Raw genomic sequence first — 19,480 nt, forward strand, 5'->3', positions numbered from 1 at the left:
GGCAGCGTAAGGTGTCGCATTACAAGACATGTATTAAAAAAATACATTTGTACGTTTCATCGTCTATGATGGGAATATTATACAAAAACAAAAAAAAGCTCTACACTTGTCAAGCTGAGACTGAAGTAAGAAGGGTTCCACTGTGTCTCCCAGGGGCTTACATATACCTGGGGCTAGCCCTGTGTACATACTGTATACATGTCAATTTTTATTGTTTTCATGTGTCAACACTTTCTATGTCTACCAGTGTAGTAATACAGTAGCTCAAAACAATACAGTGAACTCACCACCATAGTGAATACAATAGTGAGTCTACTTGTTGAAGGGTAAATACTTTTACAAGTAATCAAAAGGCAATACAACATTTTTAGACATGTAAGGAAAGAAAATTATTATGTGAAATAAAATAGAAAGATTCTATCTTATTAGAGATTCTTTTAATACATATTTTTAAATAACAAGGATAATTTAAAATAATTTTAACAGTCATTTGTGGAGAAGTTTGATTATTTGTGTTCTCCAGTGTATGTTAGAAAAAAAACAAAACAATGAGACAGAGGGCTCATGCACATGGCAAGACTAAGTGTATAGACATTGTACAGCGGCTCACAAGAGTCCTTATGGATCTGTATAATAGAGCTATAGAAACTCTGTATGCCATAGTATAGTGCCTTCACGAGGCACCGCATTCTCCCCTAGAAGGAGTGCATCTAGGGGAGAATACCTGTGTAATACAGCATTAAGTAGGGGCCGCCTCTGTGTCTCCGTATAAAATTGGAGGCACATGGAGGTACAGAATGGCTTCATAGAAGGCTATGGACTCCCAATTATGGATCTGTATAGCATAGATCCATGATAGAGCCATGAGCACGAGCCTTTGCAGAACAGAGTGTTAGCTTTGCCAACTGGCAGCAGGTCCATGGTTGCTATTTGGAAATTTTCTGCCACAATCAGTCATTGGCTAACATAACAAGATGACATTTTTCAATTAATACATTGTGTTTTCTGTGAAATAAACGTTTCCACACAAAAGCTTTGTACTTAACATATGGGTGAAACATTAAAGGAAATAATGTTCAATTCCCAATGCCATGTATGAGTTGTGCCAAATGCTAAACTCATCTCAACTACATCTGTGTATATCAGAGGTTCTATGTAAACTGCAATACACAAATTTGTGCAAAATCTCCATTTGACCATATTGACAGATTTGAACAAGCTCTTAATTTCTGGAAAATCTCCAAACCAATACTGAGCCATTTATGGTGCACTTACCTTGCAATTCTTTAAACTAATGGATATACTGTGTATATATATATATATATATATATATATATATATATATATATATATATATATATATATATATATATATATATAGATATATATATAGTTTTTTTTTGTAATATTCAAAATATAACTTATGACCTTCCAGAAATACCTTTTCACAGATGGTGTTCAATTGTTAATGCTAATGCTAGTTTTCATTAAGAATTTACCACTACAAAAGCCCACGTATTTGTCAATAAAATAGAATGATTGACATGCTGTAAAATTAGTCATCAACATCCAAAGTAAATCAAGGTAAAGCCAATACAATATATTCAATTACATTGGCTAGGTCCTTAGATCTATGGAAAATTATGTCACATACTTTGAAAACAATCCATGACAACCACATCAATGACTGATAAAGCATAGCCAACATTCTTTCTGGAGTATGATAATGCCTAATGATTTACATTATTGACAACCAAACATAGAATAAAACATAAAGGCACTATGAAACGAAACAAAATGTAAGAAGCTTTATTAAAACTGTTTAAGCTTTAAAATTGCATGTTATATTGCAGTAGTGTGTCAACTACCATTAAACCTCTCCAATGCACCGCTTTGAAAAGGCCAAGTCCTTTATCTAGACCACATTTCCTGTGACAGATTGTATCATCTACTATTATGCTGTTTATTTTCTTTGAGAGGCTCATCCCTCTAAAAGACAATTTTTCAATGCTATTTTGGGTGGTCTTCTCAAAGAGGATTCATTGTATTTGCAAATCTCTAGGCAAACACTAAAATTGATGGACACATAGATCAACCGTCTGTTTAACATACTTGCCCCACCAAAAAAACGTACTCATAGTACATGCGGGAATGTGCAACACCATGACACCACTTTATGCAGAAGGAAGTACAAGTAGCCAGATATTTTAGCATTGTGGGACCTTGGTTTGCTGAGACAATAAAATACTTTACTACTTTATTTGCCTGGAGAATTTTTTAAACAACTGTCCTTGGAATGGAATATATTCCAATGTTACTAATTTGCTATGTTTTACCTAAACTATTACACACATTACTCTCAACTGAACCATCTAAAAGCGGCTGCATGTGCAATGTTTGAAATTAAAGTTTACATCTTCTCTATATGCTTTATACTGGTCATTTTAAGGCATTCCCAAAAAATATTTGATTGGAGCTAGACATTTTTTTCAAAATTGAAATGCTCTCAAAATTTGTCAGATCCGTTTTAATATTTTATCTTTACACCTATATATTTTAGACTTACAATAAAAATTCTAGACCAAGTGTGTACTAAAGTAGTCTTAAAGCCCACCTTACTTTTCCCGCTAACTTTTTAGAATAAGCTGTCAAACGTGTGTACATGCGGAATAACACTATTTCTGGCCATTATATGACTTGTGTACTGCATTATTTATCAGTTTTCATCTCTGCAGGCTTTGTCTCTAATTCTCAGTTGTCTCTGCGCTAGTGGGCTGAGCCTAACAAGTATCATGTCTTCTATACACTGGACACATAGAAGAGGAGAATCCTGCTCTCCTATCTCTATCCACCACAAATATAGAAACAGCAGCAGCAGCAGCAGCAGCAGCAGCATGGATGACATTATACAGCAGTACTGAGTAGTGTAGCTGAGAATCCAGCACTGGGGTGACATAGAAATCCTACCAGCAGCAGTGTCTTTCTCAATCTTCTACTCTCCACTCCCCTCTCCGTATAATTGTATGCAGCGTCTCTTTCTGATATACTATCTCTCTGCTTCCTCTTCCTGCTCCCCTATCCCCTCTCCATAGAATTGTATCAACAGGGAGTGAAGAGACACATCTCCACTTTCTGCAGCCCGTCAATTCTACTCTGCAACCAGGGATGGGCTTTGCTTGACAACAGGAGGTGGACATGAGATTACAGGAATGTAGACACCTAGTGGCAGTAACTTCACACGGAATTGATATATTTCAGCTATACTGTTAGATTAGCATTGATTATTTGAAAAGTTAGAGTTCATTTAAATCTGTATTTCTGAGGTACTCTACCTTCAAGTTCAAGTAATTTCAGCAAATTATGTCAATCTTTTTGTGTCTCATAATAAAAAAAAGAGAAAAATAAGGACTCTTTCTTGATAAAGTAACAGATTTTACAGAAATTGCACAATGACATATAATGTATTTAAATGTTAATTCTGTATTATATAGTACAGTATGTAGGGCTGGATTTACAATGATATTTTTCTAGGCACTGTGCCCGTATTATATTTTTGCCCAAATAGCTAGCCTCAGTTAGAGAATATGAATACAATTTAAAATAAGAAAATAACCGAAAAGGAAAAAAAAACACAAATTTACCTGAAATAGACAATGCATGAAAGAAAACTTCATGTATAGAAAATGTTCTAATTTGCAATATAATCTATATAACTTTTCCTATCAAGTTACTGTAAAATTCTAGTCACGTAATGTCAATACTAATTACCTGCTTACCTGCTCTTATTAGATAAATACTAACAAATCGAAAACTTTTTTCAAAAATTTTCAAGAATAGGTCACTCTAAGATTTACACATGTAACTTGCGACTAACCAATAGAAATATTTAAGCTGTGCCTTTTCAACAATGTTCCGATCAAAAATGTTTGTACGTCTGCATCATGCATAGGAACAATTGTCATGTATTGAGCAAGAATCTGTTCACTGTAGTGAGTTGAGTCCTATATTATTTTTTCCATTTATTGAAAATGTCTGTAAAGTATAGTAAACAAATAAATTTTATCTACCATATCTAGCTATCACATTTGTGACATAAACCGATGTACCAGAGATGAATTTGTTAGGATAATGCAGTGCGTTTACCTGCAGCCATATGAAGAACCACAGATAATTTTATAATTAATAGTGCCCAATGATATGCTCAGCCTTACTATACTGGAAAACTCTGCTTTGCTTCATCGGCAATATTTTGAGGAAATTATTTATTTGGTACTGTCCATAATCTCCCTCACAAAGTTAGATTCAATTAGAAAGCGTATTAGTGGAGGTGTCTAGCAGGTAGAAATTAAATGGGTTCTAGCAAGTAAATAACAAAACACAAATAGTACAGTGAGGGCCATTTTAACACATTGGCGGGCCCAGTGCTAACATTTCACAAGTAAGCCCCATCCTATTCTGAACATTTTTATATTCTCCAACATTTGAAAATTGAAAGAGGAACAACCACCCCCTTCCCTGCAGCTGCCTCTGAGAATGCTAGCCCCTCAGTTCTTCAGTTCTTACCTCTTGGTCTGTTCTGGGCTTCTTTACTGCATCCGACACTGTGGGGGGGGGGGGGGCACGTACATCTGCAAGCAGCCCTGAGAGCAGTTTCTAATATGAATGGTGTTCAAATGTATTCTCCAAGAGATGACATAAGGTATCTCTGCTATGGTAGGGGTAGATTTCATTTGTGCATTTCGGCAACTACCCTCATAGGGTTCTATGCTCATATCCCACCTCATAACTCAACCATAGAGAACCTCTATATGAATTATATGGGTGAGTTGCATGTATAGAAATCCCACAAGGAGTACATACCAAACACATTGCATAATAACCAGTATAAATCCTATATTTGCTCCATATTTTGAGACCTTTGAGCATTATATTAATCTACAGAAACTCTTTTAGTGAAACACATTGCATTTTGATCACACAAGAGTGTTTGATTTGATGTATATTTAATTAAGACAAGAGCATTATGGAAGATTACGTCTTATTGTTCCAAAGTATGTTGAAGATTTAGATATAGGTGAAGAGTTGGCCCTTGTTCAAATCCAATATCTTGTAGAAATCATACTTGATCATATTTGGTTTATGGCACAGTGGAGGATCTGTTTTCGGTCATCATCCATCATGGAGCTCCAGGTAAAAGTGCTATCTGCATGCATACTATTAAACAGACATCATTTAGAGTTGCGTAAGCTCCATCTTTAATATTTAAACCTTTAATTTATTTTAAAAATAGTAGGTACAATTATTAATCTACTACTACATTGATATTGTATGAAATATTTTTTTTTTTACTGATGAAAATAACTTTTGAATTCTTGGCTTTACACATTATAGGCAATAGTGGGAATCCCAGCTCACAAATACCCCAACTTTGAAGTTGCCAAAATCTATAAATTTCCTTAAGGTACATAGCACATGTATATAGCAGATTTCCCACAAACACAGCAGATTTGTTGTAGAAATATCTGCAACTGAAAATAAGTTCTATACATCTGAATGAGGTTGTTTCTGCAGCATGTGCATGGATTTCTGCAAACCACATTTATATGAAATTGATATTTGCATAAATATTTACCCCACCTTATTTTTATCTTTGCCCTCCTGTTAATGTATACCTCACTACCTTGGAAATAAACAATAAGTAGAGAATGTATATATATATATATATATATATATATATATATATATATATATATATATATATGTATATATATATATATATATATATATATATATATACACACATATACACACACACGCACACATACATATATGTATACATATATATGCATGTATATATATATATATATATATATAAATCTACTTTGTGTGAATATACTCTTATAATGAAGAAGTGCTATGATTTTGTATAAATGTAAATATAAAATGTTTCACACGGTTGTGCCTATAGCTGCAGTTATATCCATATCTCTGACAACATCTGATATCCCTAGTGCAAAGAAACCATGAATAGAGATCATGGGATTTGGGTAATTACACTGCAACAGAGTGGAACAGAAATAGGGATCACTATTTCACACTGGATACTATCCCTTATACCTGGAGTGGCTCAGACGGTCCTCTAACACATAAGAAAGCAGCCGAGCTATAATGGCAGCGATATACATTCAACAACTTTCAGTAGAATCATCATTAATAGGCATAAGCATTGCTTATATCCAGGGATAACAGACTCCCAGGTCCTAAAGACATTAGCTTGTTATGAAATTCTTTCAAAGTCACTATTTCTTAGAGTGCTGCACTGAGCCATTCCTCTATTAATCAACCTGGAAATGTATGAATACATTTATTTAAGTGGACACAGAAGGGATCAAATTACATAATATACTAATTACACAATAAAGATATGAAAACTGTCTAACATAAAAGCTGCCAATAGCAACCAATTAGAACTCAGTTTTCATTTCTTTAAAGGGGTTGTCTAGGCATAGGACAGTTTTTCATGCTGATGACTAATTCACAGGATAGGTCATCAATATATGATCAGTGGGGGTACAACACCCAGACCCTGCATCGATCAGCTGTTCTGGCACTGGAAGTTTTGCAGTGGTCTGTGCCGGAAGCAGATGGCTCCAACCACTTTATAGTGGCTGTGCTGCAGTACTGCGGCTGTGCTGCAGTACTGCAGCTGTGCACCTTTTCAATGCAATAACCACTGCAAAACTTCTGGTGCCAGAGGCAGCCGATCGGTGCCTGTGGATAGGTCATTAGTATGAAATACCACCCCAAGCCCAGGCAACCCCTTTAACTTGTCTGGTAAAATCAAAGCTGTGTTGTGATTGTTTTCTATGGGCAACAATGACAGTTTTCATAAATTAGGGTCTATACAGTAATCTCTAATGTTCTAAATATCAATCTTCCTAAACCATATATTATTCTTACTCTCATCCAGAAATTTATATTTAGAGCACCAGCCTACAGGATATTCATTGCAATTTTCCAGTAAGGCTGCTTGTCTCAAATCTTCCATGTTCTCAGTGAGGACATAAGAAATATTTTTTTAGTCTTTTCTTTTACACCCACAATGAAGATTATGCTAAGTCCTATACCGTGTGATATTAGTTGTTGGAACATCATTGGGGTTAGATACTCATTATATAATAAGATCACATTAGTAAATGCTGGTGACAGATACAGTTTAAAGTGACTGCCTCTTTGGTGGACAGTCTAACATGTGGTGTGCCGTAGGAGTTGTATACAGTGTAATCCTGTGATAGTCCACAAAATAGGAGTTTCAATTCAAAATATAAAATCTATATCCTGCTGATTTTCACACATTAGATGCAGTGGAATTCTGAGTGCAAAAATGTGTAGTTGAATAGCACAGCACTAAGCAATAAAAAAGGAAATGTTATTTGAAAAATCTGAATCTAATGTGAAAGGGAAAATAACTCCTGAATTTCATTTTTAAATTTCATATGCAAATTCTTGTGTAATGTATATCATAAAAAGTAAACACTTTGCACTAGCAAAAGCAGAGACATAATTGAGAGTTAAATGCCAATTTTGGCTAATGAGAAACATATAGTATTAAAATCATTCTCATGTTCCTTTCTTATTTTACTAAAAAAGTCATTCTTTCCCAAAGAGATGCTAAAAAAAACCTCCAAAACTGCAAGCAAAATATTAACGTTTTAATGAATTAAACCTTTTGCTAAAAGTTTGGTTCCATGTAGTGGCATTTGCAAACAAGGCTTTGTAACAGATTGCAGGTAAACAGCAGTTTTACTTGCAAAATCGCATGGCCATTACAATTGTTTGATAACGGCCATGTGGTTTTGCGAGTAAAACGGCTGTTTACCTGCAAAATTGTGCAGCCAATAACAAACTGTTTGAAAGCACCATCCACCGAATGCGCCCGTGGTTTGCAGACACCACTACTTGTGAGTGTGCCCCAATTGTATTAATTCTTAAAGTAATTTAAGGATTTATGGTTTGTAGTTTAATAGATTACTTTTGCTTTACATTATGGAATAGAAAAAAAAAATATTAAAAGAGCATGATACTCAGTGACATACAAAGAGAGGGGCGATAGCAGAGATCAAACCCAGCCCACCCATTATGGTGCCGAGTTTTGCTGCTCAGACGGACCTGGTAGTTATTTCCCTCTCCAAGGTGTTTCATTAACTTCGAGCCGAATCCTCACCCCGTTGTTTGCTAACAATGCAGTTCCTCTTTAGTGTGAAGACCAGCACAAATTCTGTCCTTACCTAATAGATAAGGATATGGGACCAAAAGGGGCTAGGTCCCACTCTGAGAGCCTCAAAAAGCTCCTTTTGCTACCTCTATGGTATGTACAGCCATGAAAATAATTATGACAGTGATTTCTACAGCTGGTAAAGTGCTGCACTAGCAAAAGCAAAGCCATAATTGAGAGTTAAATGCCAATTTTGGCTAATGAGAATCGTTAGTGTTGGGTACACTGGGTTGTTTCACTGTTGTTTTGTTGTGGATTGCAGAGAAAAACTACTATATGTACAGCATGAGTGGAACCTGTTGTGGTCAGTGTCCTAAACAGTACCACTAGTGCTGTGCCACTCCGATGAACCATACACACTCGAAGTTCAACAAAATTTAATTTATGTACCACAATAACCTTTAATCAAATACACTAGTGTATATGTTGCTATAGCCACAGGAGTATGTTACCATGAATGTTATCAAGTATAGGCATGTATATACTAAATAGGGATGCCACTCAGAGAAAACACATGTTAAGGGGGAACACGTTTATGCCATACACATCCAACCAATTGTATTAACCTTTTTAGAACTCATAAATCACCTCCCATTGAAGTTGAGCGATACTAACACCCCTTGCTTGTGATCTGCCACATTACTACCAACACTAATCTTACTGCTCATAGATTGAATTAACTTGGTATGAGATATCTGTTATGTAAAGGACTAGACATACCTCCATGATTTGAGTAATTGCCCTTGAGTACGCATGGTCCATGGGAGTTCTGTTGTACTTAAAGAGACTGTCACCAGTTTATCAATTCCATATGTCCTAACTAATCTCATAGACGCTTTGCTGCTGATAGCTACAATTTGATTTGTTTTTTAAAAAAACTTTATTATTTTAAAAGTTATGACCATTTTTATAAATATGTGAATGTGGCTCTAATAGCCAAATAGGAGGTGACTCTTTCTTTTCACTCTGGGCGGTGTAATTTTTTCTGTATGATGCTGTCCAATCAGCTTACAGCTTCTCCCCCTTCCCTGCCCAGCAACACAGCCTGATCATATAGTATACAGTTTAAATTCCCGACTGTGTTTTCAACTGGCGATATCTCCGGTTGTGCTACAACTGCAATCATATCACAACTGTTGTCATATGAAAGATTAGAATCTCCTCTTTCATATGCCACCAGAACCGTTCTTCTAGGTGGTCCACAGCCCGAGATATGGCTGTTTGAAGTGATCTCCCTACCCTCCAGCCTCAGTCTCACACTGTGTGAAGCAGCTTCATGCTGATAGGACAGCGTCAGAGGTTGTGAGGTAGCTCCACCTCAGGAGAATCACTGCTATTACCTCCCACTTGTCTAATAAAGGCTCATTTACATATTTGGAAAAAAGCTCATAACTTTTAAAATAATAAACGGTTTGGGACACAATTTTCACTAGCATTATCAGTGTGACAGCGCCTATCAGAATATCTAGGAGATAGGGCATTACTAAACTAGTGACAGAGCCTCTTTAAATAGCAGAGCTGTCTTAGGGCATTGTTAAATGACCATAAAAAGTACCCGTTATATTGACCACATAACAGCTTCCCAACACAATATCCTGTGTTATAAAAGTAAAGGTCTTTAGAATGCATAGGGATGAAATGGAAAGTTATATAGAGAAAGACTTCTCTGGGCATCCTCATTGTAGGAAGCCAGAGGAAAGGAATTAATAGGATAATAATAATGTAGGTCTCAAGCGAACGCTGACATTTCTCTCAAATTGGCATTTCACACTGTTCAATACTATACCTATGTTATTCCCCAAGCACTGATTTTCCACTTGTATAAATTACTGACATCCCTGATGAGAAGCAATATTATATTTTAGATCTCAGAGAACCTGATGTGAAACACAATAGTTTAATATTATTATCAAAATTTGGAGAATAAATGCTTAAATTGATATTAGGACTATATTTTGCTATTATAGCGCAAGACAGTGATTGGTTTTAATACAAGATTGGCTTTTTAAATAATACAAATAACAACCAATTCTTACTGTATTCTTAAATAGTAATATTCAAAAATGTCAGATAAATGTAAAGATTAATGACTCTTTTAGGAAAAATAAATCCTTTGTGATCTCCTCCTACATCATATTGCACAGTAGAACAGGAAATAATTAAAACATTTTATAAAGTTTCTCTTTCAGACATAATATATGCGCTTGTACAGTAGCTTTAGTTTTTTTTACTGTCAGGGAATATTCTTTAAGGCTCAGGATACAGAAGCAGAGACTATGTTTTCCATCAACTAACTTTTTCCCATTTATAAATCATTGGTACAAACCAACCTTTTTTTGTACGTGCCACAAAAAGATGATTACAGGTTTCGCTCAACAGATTTTTCTTCTCACCTCTGACCTCTCCATTTCCCACCAAAGATATCAAAGATCCTGCCAATTGTAAAGGTTAAATCAAAAGGCCACACAGCACAGTACACATAAAATACAATTTAATAAACCAGTGCTTTAACCTAGAATTTTTTTTGTGGAGATTCAACCCCAGACGCTTCTTGTTAGAAGAAACATATAAGCTGTAATTTAACTGACTTTCCATTTTGTTTTTAAAACATAGCTTCAATTTGTATCTTATACTAATGCTTGGTCTAAACTTTTTTCAGCCTATATTAAAATGAAATGCCACACAGTGACTAGAGAGAACTATTCGAAAAAATGTGATAGTCTAAGCAATCAATGAACCCAACTGAAAATGAAACACTTGTTGAAGGGTTGGCGGCCTTCTGTCCCAGTCACAGGTCTTCTTTGGCACTTGAGAAGGGTCACAAGTAAGTTGCTGATTTATTCAGATAGAACAAAATTTACAAAGCCATTCATACATTTTTTTGTTTCTTTTACTGACTTCAAAAAATGGGAATATTCAAAATACACTTTTAACCCACTTCATTCTGTTGTTATTTACAGATATATACAAGAAAAATGTAAGAGTTTTTTTAGTTGTATTAAAAAGCTTTGCAGGTTTTTTTGTTTTGTTTAACTATATAGATGTTCCGTGAGAAGGCTCAATGGCTTCTGGAATGGGTCCCCCTGGCATGGACTGGAATGACATTGGCATGGGAGTTTTCACAGGACTTTGACGAAATAGTCCTCCATTTGGCGATCTGTGTTTACATTGTATAGACGGCATGGTTGCTGAGCTGCTAAGGGGTAAGGGTAAGTTACTGCTTGAAACAGAAGTAAGTGTCCTACCACCACCATGACCAGATTGTTCAGGTAAAAAGGTGGTGACTGAAAGCTGTGTATTCTGGTATTCCCGAACTGGCTCCAAGGTATGACTTGATGTCATGCCACCAATCTCCAATGCTGATATTTCAATTGATGCAGCAGAGATTTGCTTATGGGCCATATCTTCATCAATCAAGCTGTTCATACGTCTATGTACTTGCTCCAAGTTAACTTCCTTATCCTAGGAAAATTAGAGAAAGTAATTAAAAATTATAGGTTTAGCTATGCAATACAAGAACACACAATAATTATAAATATTAACTCTTTATTGTACTTTTCTCTGAGATTTATCTATTTGTAAAAACAAAACAAAAATTCTTCAGAAATGAAAGGCGATATCCACTTTTGACAATCTCGTTTTGCAAGAAGAGTCCCTTAATGATAAACTGATCGGGATGTTTTGCTGCTGGGACCCTTATTGATCAGCTGTAATCTGTGGGGGTACTCAGACGCAAGTGTTCATTTCCCTGTGGCACTACCATGTATTATTCAGTTTTTGTTTAAATCAAAGGGTTGTCCGAAAAATGTACGTACATGACAGGACTAGAACGGTGAGAGAGACTCTTTGCAGTCACTCTACACTATGGCTAATAGAGCTGAGTGAGTGGAAGCATGGTATGGTACTGAGAGAAGTGTTAGTGGATGCGCTTAGTGATCACTCCTTTTTTTTTTCTCAATCATGACTTTTTACCTTACACAAAATGTGGTTTTCTTGATATTTTGATAAAGTTATTTATGTTTTATAGTTTTACATAATACAGAACCTGAAAATTCAAGTAGGTCAAGTGGAGAATGAAAATTCATGGGTTCATTGATTGCTTCATCTTCAAACTTTATGGTCCACCAGACAATTTAATTAAGATCATACAAAACAATTGAGAGAAAAGATGACCTTTTACATGGGCCAAAAAAGGTGTCCATGCTTTTTTTAATTAATCATTATTTTGCTCCTTTTTAAATTAGTAAACAATTGTTGCCCTCTACCAGGGTCTCGACGTGAAGTGGGGAGAAATCCCCCTTTCTTCTAATTCCAAAAATAGTTTTAAATTCTGAGAAACCGGTGATGCCTTATAAAACCTGTAGTTATCTCTTAATTAATTAAAAAAATAAAAATAGGAAAACATAACAAAGATCCCACTTAGGATAGATTCACACGAGCGTGGGGAAACTCGGATGTGAAAAACATGACGTTTTTCACGTCCGAGGTGCCCCCGTGCGGGTCCTGTTTTCACGGATCCCCATAGACTTGAGCCTATGGAGGGATCCGTGAAAACAGAAGATAATAGGACAGGTTCTATTTTTCAACGGACCCTTCACACGGTCTGTTGAAACCACGGTCGTGTGAACGGCCTCATTGAAAAACAACCAACTACATAACAAATGTTACATCATTTTCCTTATTAATCAAAAACGTTCATTAATAAAAACCTTTTAACCATGTGACGCAAGTAACCAATTTTAGCTTACTAGAGCCGATTCATAATGAATGAAAGACACCAATGATTTAACTTGTGAAAACAGTGGTATATATTTACTACTGCTGTCTAAGGTGTAAACTTAAAGAGGCTCTGTCACTAGATTATAAGTGCCCTAACTCTTACCTAATCTGATAGGCGCTGTAATGTAGATAACAAACGTGGTTCTTGTTTTGAAAAACGACCATTTTTGAGCAAGTTATGAACAATTTTAGATTTATGCTAAGTTTCTAAATAGACAACTGGGCGTTTTTTTTTACTTTTACCAACTGGGCGTTGTAAAGAGAAGTGTATGATGGTGACCAATCGTTCCAGCCCAGCTTCTTTCACTGCACACACAGCGTGATCTCGCTGTGATTGACAGCACAGCATGATCTCCAGAGATCACACTGTGCTGTCACTTACTCACACTTTAACTTTACTGAAGTGTCTTGAGAGTGAATAGACATTGCCTCCAGCCAGGAGGCGATGTCTATTCCCACTCCCGACACTTCGGTAAAGTTAGTGTTGGAGTATGTGACAGCACAGAGTGATCTTGCGAGATCCAAAAGAGAAAAAAGCGTGTGGAGGAATCCTCCAGCTCACCTGACACACTCCTGTGTGTCGTTGACAGCGCCCGGTTCCCCGTGTCGGCACACGGATTCAAAATAGAAAAATAGGGGACAGAAGGTAGGATCCAGCGCTGTGGTGTAGATAAAATGGAAACAGCGTTTCCAAGTTTAATGTCTTAGGTTTAAAATGGAAAATCCAGTGGTATAGGTCCAGGGTGTAGATATAGTGGGAAGAGGGTATCCTCTCTTGCCTACGCGTTTCGGGCGTCACTGCGTCCTTAGACTTGGCTGTAATTCTTTTTCAAAAAGAGCGCGCTGTCTTATATGGGTCATGGTACTAGCAACAGCTGATCAGTGAGGAAGTGATTGCGTTCCACGGTTGTTATGTGGTGGAACGCACGTGTCGAGCAGGAAACTTTTACTGACTTACGTGGGTAGTAGGTAAGTATAACACAAGAATGTTGTAATCAGTGTATGTAATAAATTTATTATGGATGTTGGATAATATGTTCATTTTATTGGTAAGTATTGTAAGAGTGTTTAAAGAAATTCTTGGTTCGTGTAATTGTCATTCTGATTAAAGTTTTGGTTGGTTTATTTGCGTTCCAGAGACTTTAGGAGATGGTATAACGGTATGTAATTGTGTTATGCAGTTAAAGTTTTGTTTGGTTTATTTGCGTTCCAGGCCTCACTCTGGGAGACGACTATGGAACGCAGCCGAACACTTTAAACTCTCCTCTTGTCCGGGAAAGTCATCGCTCCTTGGTAAGTCAAAATAATGAATCATTATGATTTTATTTAGTGATGATCAATATGTGAATCATCTTTTGTATCTTAAAGTATAGACTTTAAATTGTTTAAACCCCTTTTTTTGGTGATCGGTGATGTCATGTACACGCATCTGTTTTCCTATTAAATTATTGTTTGTTTAATTTGTTAAAGTGGGAGAACCGTGTACTTGCTCTAAAAATGTGTTGATATGTTAGAGAGATTATTTCCTGATGCTGTGATTATGTCAATAGATATATACATTGATGATGCACTGAGCATATAAAACTGTTTGCTGAGTTTGAGGATGATGACCGTAAGAAGCGGGGCTCTAATGGTTGTTGGAGAGGATTGGGATGTGAGGGAGTGTATAATGGACCACAACTAGTCTGGCATCGTGAGGGAACTAACGTTAACATAAAATGAGAAAACAAACAAAATGGGTAATGTACACAGCAAAAAGCACATGTTATGTTGGTACATTCGTGAAGTGTATGGTTAAAATTCCATGGGATGGAAATGTAAGAATACCTCGTAATGGTGTGGAAATATTGACTTGTATTTGGTTTAGTATAACATAATGGTATTGTGAAACCCATTGTATTTGTGAATAAATTGATAAAGATGCGTCAATTCTTTCCTTGGATGTATGAAACCCATTAGATTAATGAAACCCATGCGTATTGGATGGATTAATACAGGTACATCAATTCTTTCCTTAGATTTAACCCTTCTGGGTATCTTGTATTAAGTCTGTATATCCAATACGCTTCTCGTAGGTGGGTTTTGTGTTTCATGTCTCCCCCTCGCTTTGGTGGCTGTATTTTTTCAATTGCGTAACAGCGAAACGTATTGGTAGATCTGTTGTGATTGGTAATAAAGTGCTTAGCAGCGTTTGATATATTGACTAAATTTGCATTTCTGATGTAGCTCAGGTGTTCTAAAATTCTTATTTTGAATTTTCTGATTGTGCACCCAACATATTTCAGTCTGCATGAAGTGCATTCTATTAGATAGATAACTGATTCTGAGTTGCAGTTGATGTAATTTTGAATTAAAAAGGTATCTGTATCTGAAGAATTGCTGAAATTTTTGGTTGGATGCACAAAGGAGCAGGTTTTGCATGGGTATTGGCCACATCTATAGAAACCTTTAGTCTCTAGCCATGTTGTTGTAGTATTGGTGTTGGGTGTATATAATGAAGGAGACAAAATATTGCCCAGAGAGGAAGCTTTTTTGGCAACTATCCTGCAGCCTCCTGACAGAATTGTGCGTAATGTGTCATCCTCCATGAGGATTGGCAAGTATTTGTTTATTAAGCTTTTTATTATAGAAAATTGGTTGCTTTGTTGCAAGATGAGTGTCGGTTGGCTGGACGTCATTGAAGATTCTTGGTTCATCTTAGCAGATTTTGATTGTTCTAGGAGTTGATTTCTAGATTTTTGTTTGATGATATTACTGGCTCTAGTGAGTGTCCATTTGGGATAACCGCGTTCCTGTAATCTTGAGTGTATCGAATTTTGTTCTAGCTCAAAATGTTCCTGACTGGTACAATTCCTTTTGGCCCTGTGCAATTCTCCTAATGGTATGGCTCTGATGGTATGTACTGTATGGTCACTTTTGGCATGTAGGATATTGTTGGTAGCTGTTGGTTTTCGATGTGTTTTCGTTGTAATGGGGAAACCTTCGTCTCCTTTCAATTCTAGATCTAGAAAGATGATGTGTGAGGTGTCATGATGGTGGGTATATTTTAAGTTACACTGGTTGTTATTCAGTGTAGTAATAAAATCAGGTATGATGTTAGTTGCTCCTTTCCAGATGATCAGAATATCGTCGATATATCGACCGTACCATTCAATATTATTGCTGTACAAGTTATTTGGTGAAAAAATATAAGAGTGTTCCCACCATGACATGACTATGTTTGCTATCGATGGGGAGAATTTGGCCCCCATAGATACACCCTTGAGTTGTAGATAGTACTTCATGTTAAATTGAAAATAGTTGTTAGTTAGTAGGAACATAAGTACTTCTAGTATGTAAATTTGGAAATTTGTTTCATAAGTACTGTATTTGTTCAAGTGAAATTTCAGAGCAGTACAAGCTATTTCGTGGGGAATTGACGTGTACAATGACACTACATCACATGTGAGCCAGGAAAAATTTTTTTCCCACATTTTGTTGTGAAAAAGGTTCAGGACATGTTTGGTGTCCCTCAGGAAACCTGGTGTGTTTTGTGCTAGCGGCTGTAACAGGCTGTCGAGCCATTCTGAAAGTTTTTCTAAAATTGATCCTATCCCAGAGACTATCGGTCTCATGGGTGGAGGTACTAATTGCTTGTGAACCTTGGGTAATGCATGGATTATGGGGGTGATTGGTTTTTCAATGTACATATATTCTTTTTGTTTCTGGGTAATGAAACCATTCTGTAAACCATATTCTAAAAGATCTTTCATGCGATGTTTGATAGTGTCAACGGGATTTCTTGTTAGGATTTGATAGGTGGTTTGATCCTGCAGCATATTAGTGATTGATTCTTCGTAGTCTTTTTTGTTCAAGACTGTCACATTGCCACCTTTATCTGACATTTTGATAGTTATGTCTTTGTTTTCTTGAAGTGATTTGACTGCTTTTTTGAGTTTCGTTGACATGTTCGTTTTTGGTTGTTTGTTTTTGAGGCTATCTGCTAGATTGTGTAACTCTTTTTCAATAACGGTTTGGAAGCGGTCCATTGACTCAGTGCGTGAACTGGTTGGATAAAACTTCGGATTTGAGGTGGTAAAGTTGTGTGCCATGGTGATGGTTTGGTTTTCCGTTTCATCGCGTAATAGGTCCAGAGATACCATGGTAGAAAGTTCTTGAAAAGAGAAATCCTTAGGTATTGAGGAGATCGTTGCTATTGATCTGATTTCATCCGCCAATGTGTTTATAGTTGTTGATTCCATTGAAGTAGGGTCCGAATCTATTTCTTTTTGAAAAAAGTGTTTTTTGACCGTCAGGTTGCGTATGAATTTGTTTGCGAGATCACGCTGTGTGTGCAGTGAAAGAAGCTGGGCTGGAATGATGAGAAGTGTATGACGCTGATTGGTCACTGACTGGTCAGTGTCATACACTTCTCTTTACAACACCCACTTAGTAAAAAGTAAAAAAATGCCCAGTTGTCTATTAAAAAACGAATTAGCATAAATCTAAAATTGCTCATAACTGATAGTTTTTCAAAATAAAAGCCACTGTTATCTACATTACAGCGCCGATCAGATTATGTAGGATATATGGCACTTATAATCTGGTGACAGAGCCTCTTTAAACCAGGCAGTCAGAAGATGCACCAAATTTATCACAGTGGTGCATGCTGTATGATAAATTTGGCGCAACTTACTTGACCTGTTAGACAGTTCTCCTCCTTACCACATTTGGCTTATTTTGCCAGATCATTTTTTTCTCAGATCTCTTGCTGCATTTAAGCCATGCCCACTTTCCACTAAACAACACCCCTTTTTGGGAGACTTTTTTTTAAATTTTCTAGTTAGGCGCAAACTTCTGGTCTAAAATGAAATGCTCCAAACTGCGCAAACTGTATGTGCATTTTTCAAGACATTCTAGATCAGACATGGGCAAACTACGGCCCGCGGGCCACATACGGCCCGTTAGGCTTTTTAATCCGGCCCGCCGAACTTGTCCAAATAATAGTAAAAACCTCCTTTTTTTTTCCCCTTTCCCTGCAATGCCCACGTTTTCCCAATAGATGGCGCACTCAAAACACATTGACCGTTGTTAACCCCTTAACGCCGAAGGACGGATATATCCGTCCTCAGCAGCTGCTAGTTCGCGCAGGAGGACGGATATATCCGTCCTGTGATCGCGCGGGTACTGACAGTTTACCCACGCGATCAGCGGCAGGAGCACGGCTGTTATACACAGCCTGGCTCCTGCTGCAACTGCCGGAATCGAAGCACGCGCCGATTCCGGCAGTTTAACCCATTAAATGCCGCTGTCAACAGTGACAGCGGCATTTAATGTGTTTGACAGAGGGGGGAACTCCCTCTGTCTCCCGATCGGCGCCCCCGCAAACAAATCGCGGGTCGCCGTCGGGTTTCCATGACAGCCGGGGGTCTAACAAAGACCCCCAGGTCTGTCTTCAGCATCTGCCTGTTAGGCGATGCCAGAGGCATGACCTAACAGGTTGCCTGTCAGTTTTACACTGACAGGCAATAATGCTTTGGTATACCAAAGCATTATATATGCGATCGGCATATCGCATAGTGAAGTCCCCTGGTGGGACTAAAAAAAAAAAAGTAAAACCGTTAAATAAAGTTTGTGAAAAAAAAAATAAAAAAAATTACAGTCAAAGTCAAATAAAACTACTTTTCTCTCTTTTCTCCCATTCCCCCCATAAAAAATAAAATAAAAGTTCATCTATAAGTCCTATGTACCCCAAAATAGTACTAATGAAAACTACACATTGTCCCGCAAAAATCAATCCCACGTACGGCCACATCGACGGAAAAATAAAAAAATGACGCCTCTTGGAACGCGGCGATGCAAAAACAAGTAATTTTTTTCTAAAAGGGTTTTTATTGTGCAAACGTAGAAAAAACATATAAAACCTTTACACATTTGGTATCCCTGTAATCGTGCCGACCCATAGAATAAAGTTAACATGTTATTTACGCTGCATAGTAAACGGCGTAAATTTATAACGTGAAAATTAATGCTGGAATAGCTGCTTATTTTCAATTCTCTCCTAAAATAAAGTTAATAAAAGTTAATCAATATGTTATAAGCATCTAAAAATGGTACAATTACAAAATACAACTCGTCCCGCAAAAAACAAGCCCTTATACGTCTATGTCCACGGAATAAAAAAAAAGTTACGACTCTTGGAATGCGACCGTGGAAAAACAAAAAATAATCCTTGGTCATTAACGTGCAAAATGGCCCGGTCATTAAGGGGTTAATGTGGCGCGTATTTCTCTTTATTTCACTTTAATTTTCACTTCGTTTCACGTCACCATTAAGCCCTTCGGTTTTCAAAGAGTACAATATCAGCCGTCACTTTGCCACGAAGCATGCAAACTATGCTAGCAAGCAGTCAACACAAGAACGGGCGGCTACTGCTCAGAGGTTGGC

At 36.9% G+C, this 19,480-nt stretch overlaps 1 protein-coding gene across 2 annotated transcripts in view; it reads right to left on the reverse strand.

Annotated features, from left to right (window-relative positions):
- Positions 1 to 7,616: 7,616 nt before the first annotated feature.
- The window catches only part of GRID1 (glutamate ionotropic receptor delta type subunit 1), an 832,880-nt gene continuing 821,016 nt past the window's right edge, over positions 7,617 to 19,480 (reverse strand). The window contains exon 16 of one of the 2 annotated variants that reach the window (XM_075841706.1): positions 7,617 to 11,737. In XM_075841706.1, coding sequence (XP_075697821.1) covers positions 11,309 to 11,737 — 429 coding nt within the window. In that variant the 3' untranslated portion in view covers positions 7,617 to 11,308. The remainder of the gene's footprint in view (positions 11,738 to 19,480) is intronic. The other variant, XM_075841707.1, reaches the window with a different exon arrangement.

This window comes from Rhinoderma darwinii, chromosome 11 (genome assembly GCF_050947455.1).
Source record: "Rhinoderma darwinii isolate aRhiDar2 chromosome 11, aRhiDar2.hap1, whole genome shotgun sequence".
In the NCBI taxonomy this organism is placed as follows: domain Eukaryota; kingdom Metazoa; phylum Chordata; class Amphibia; order Anura; family Rhinodermatidae; genus Rhinoderma; species Rhinoderma darwinii.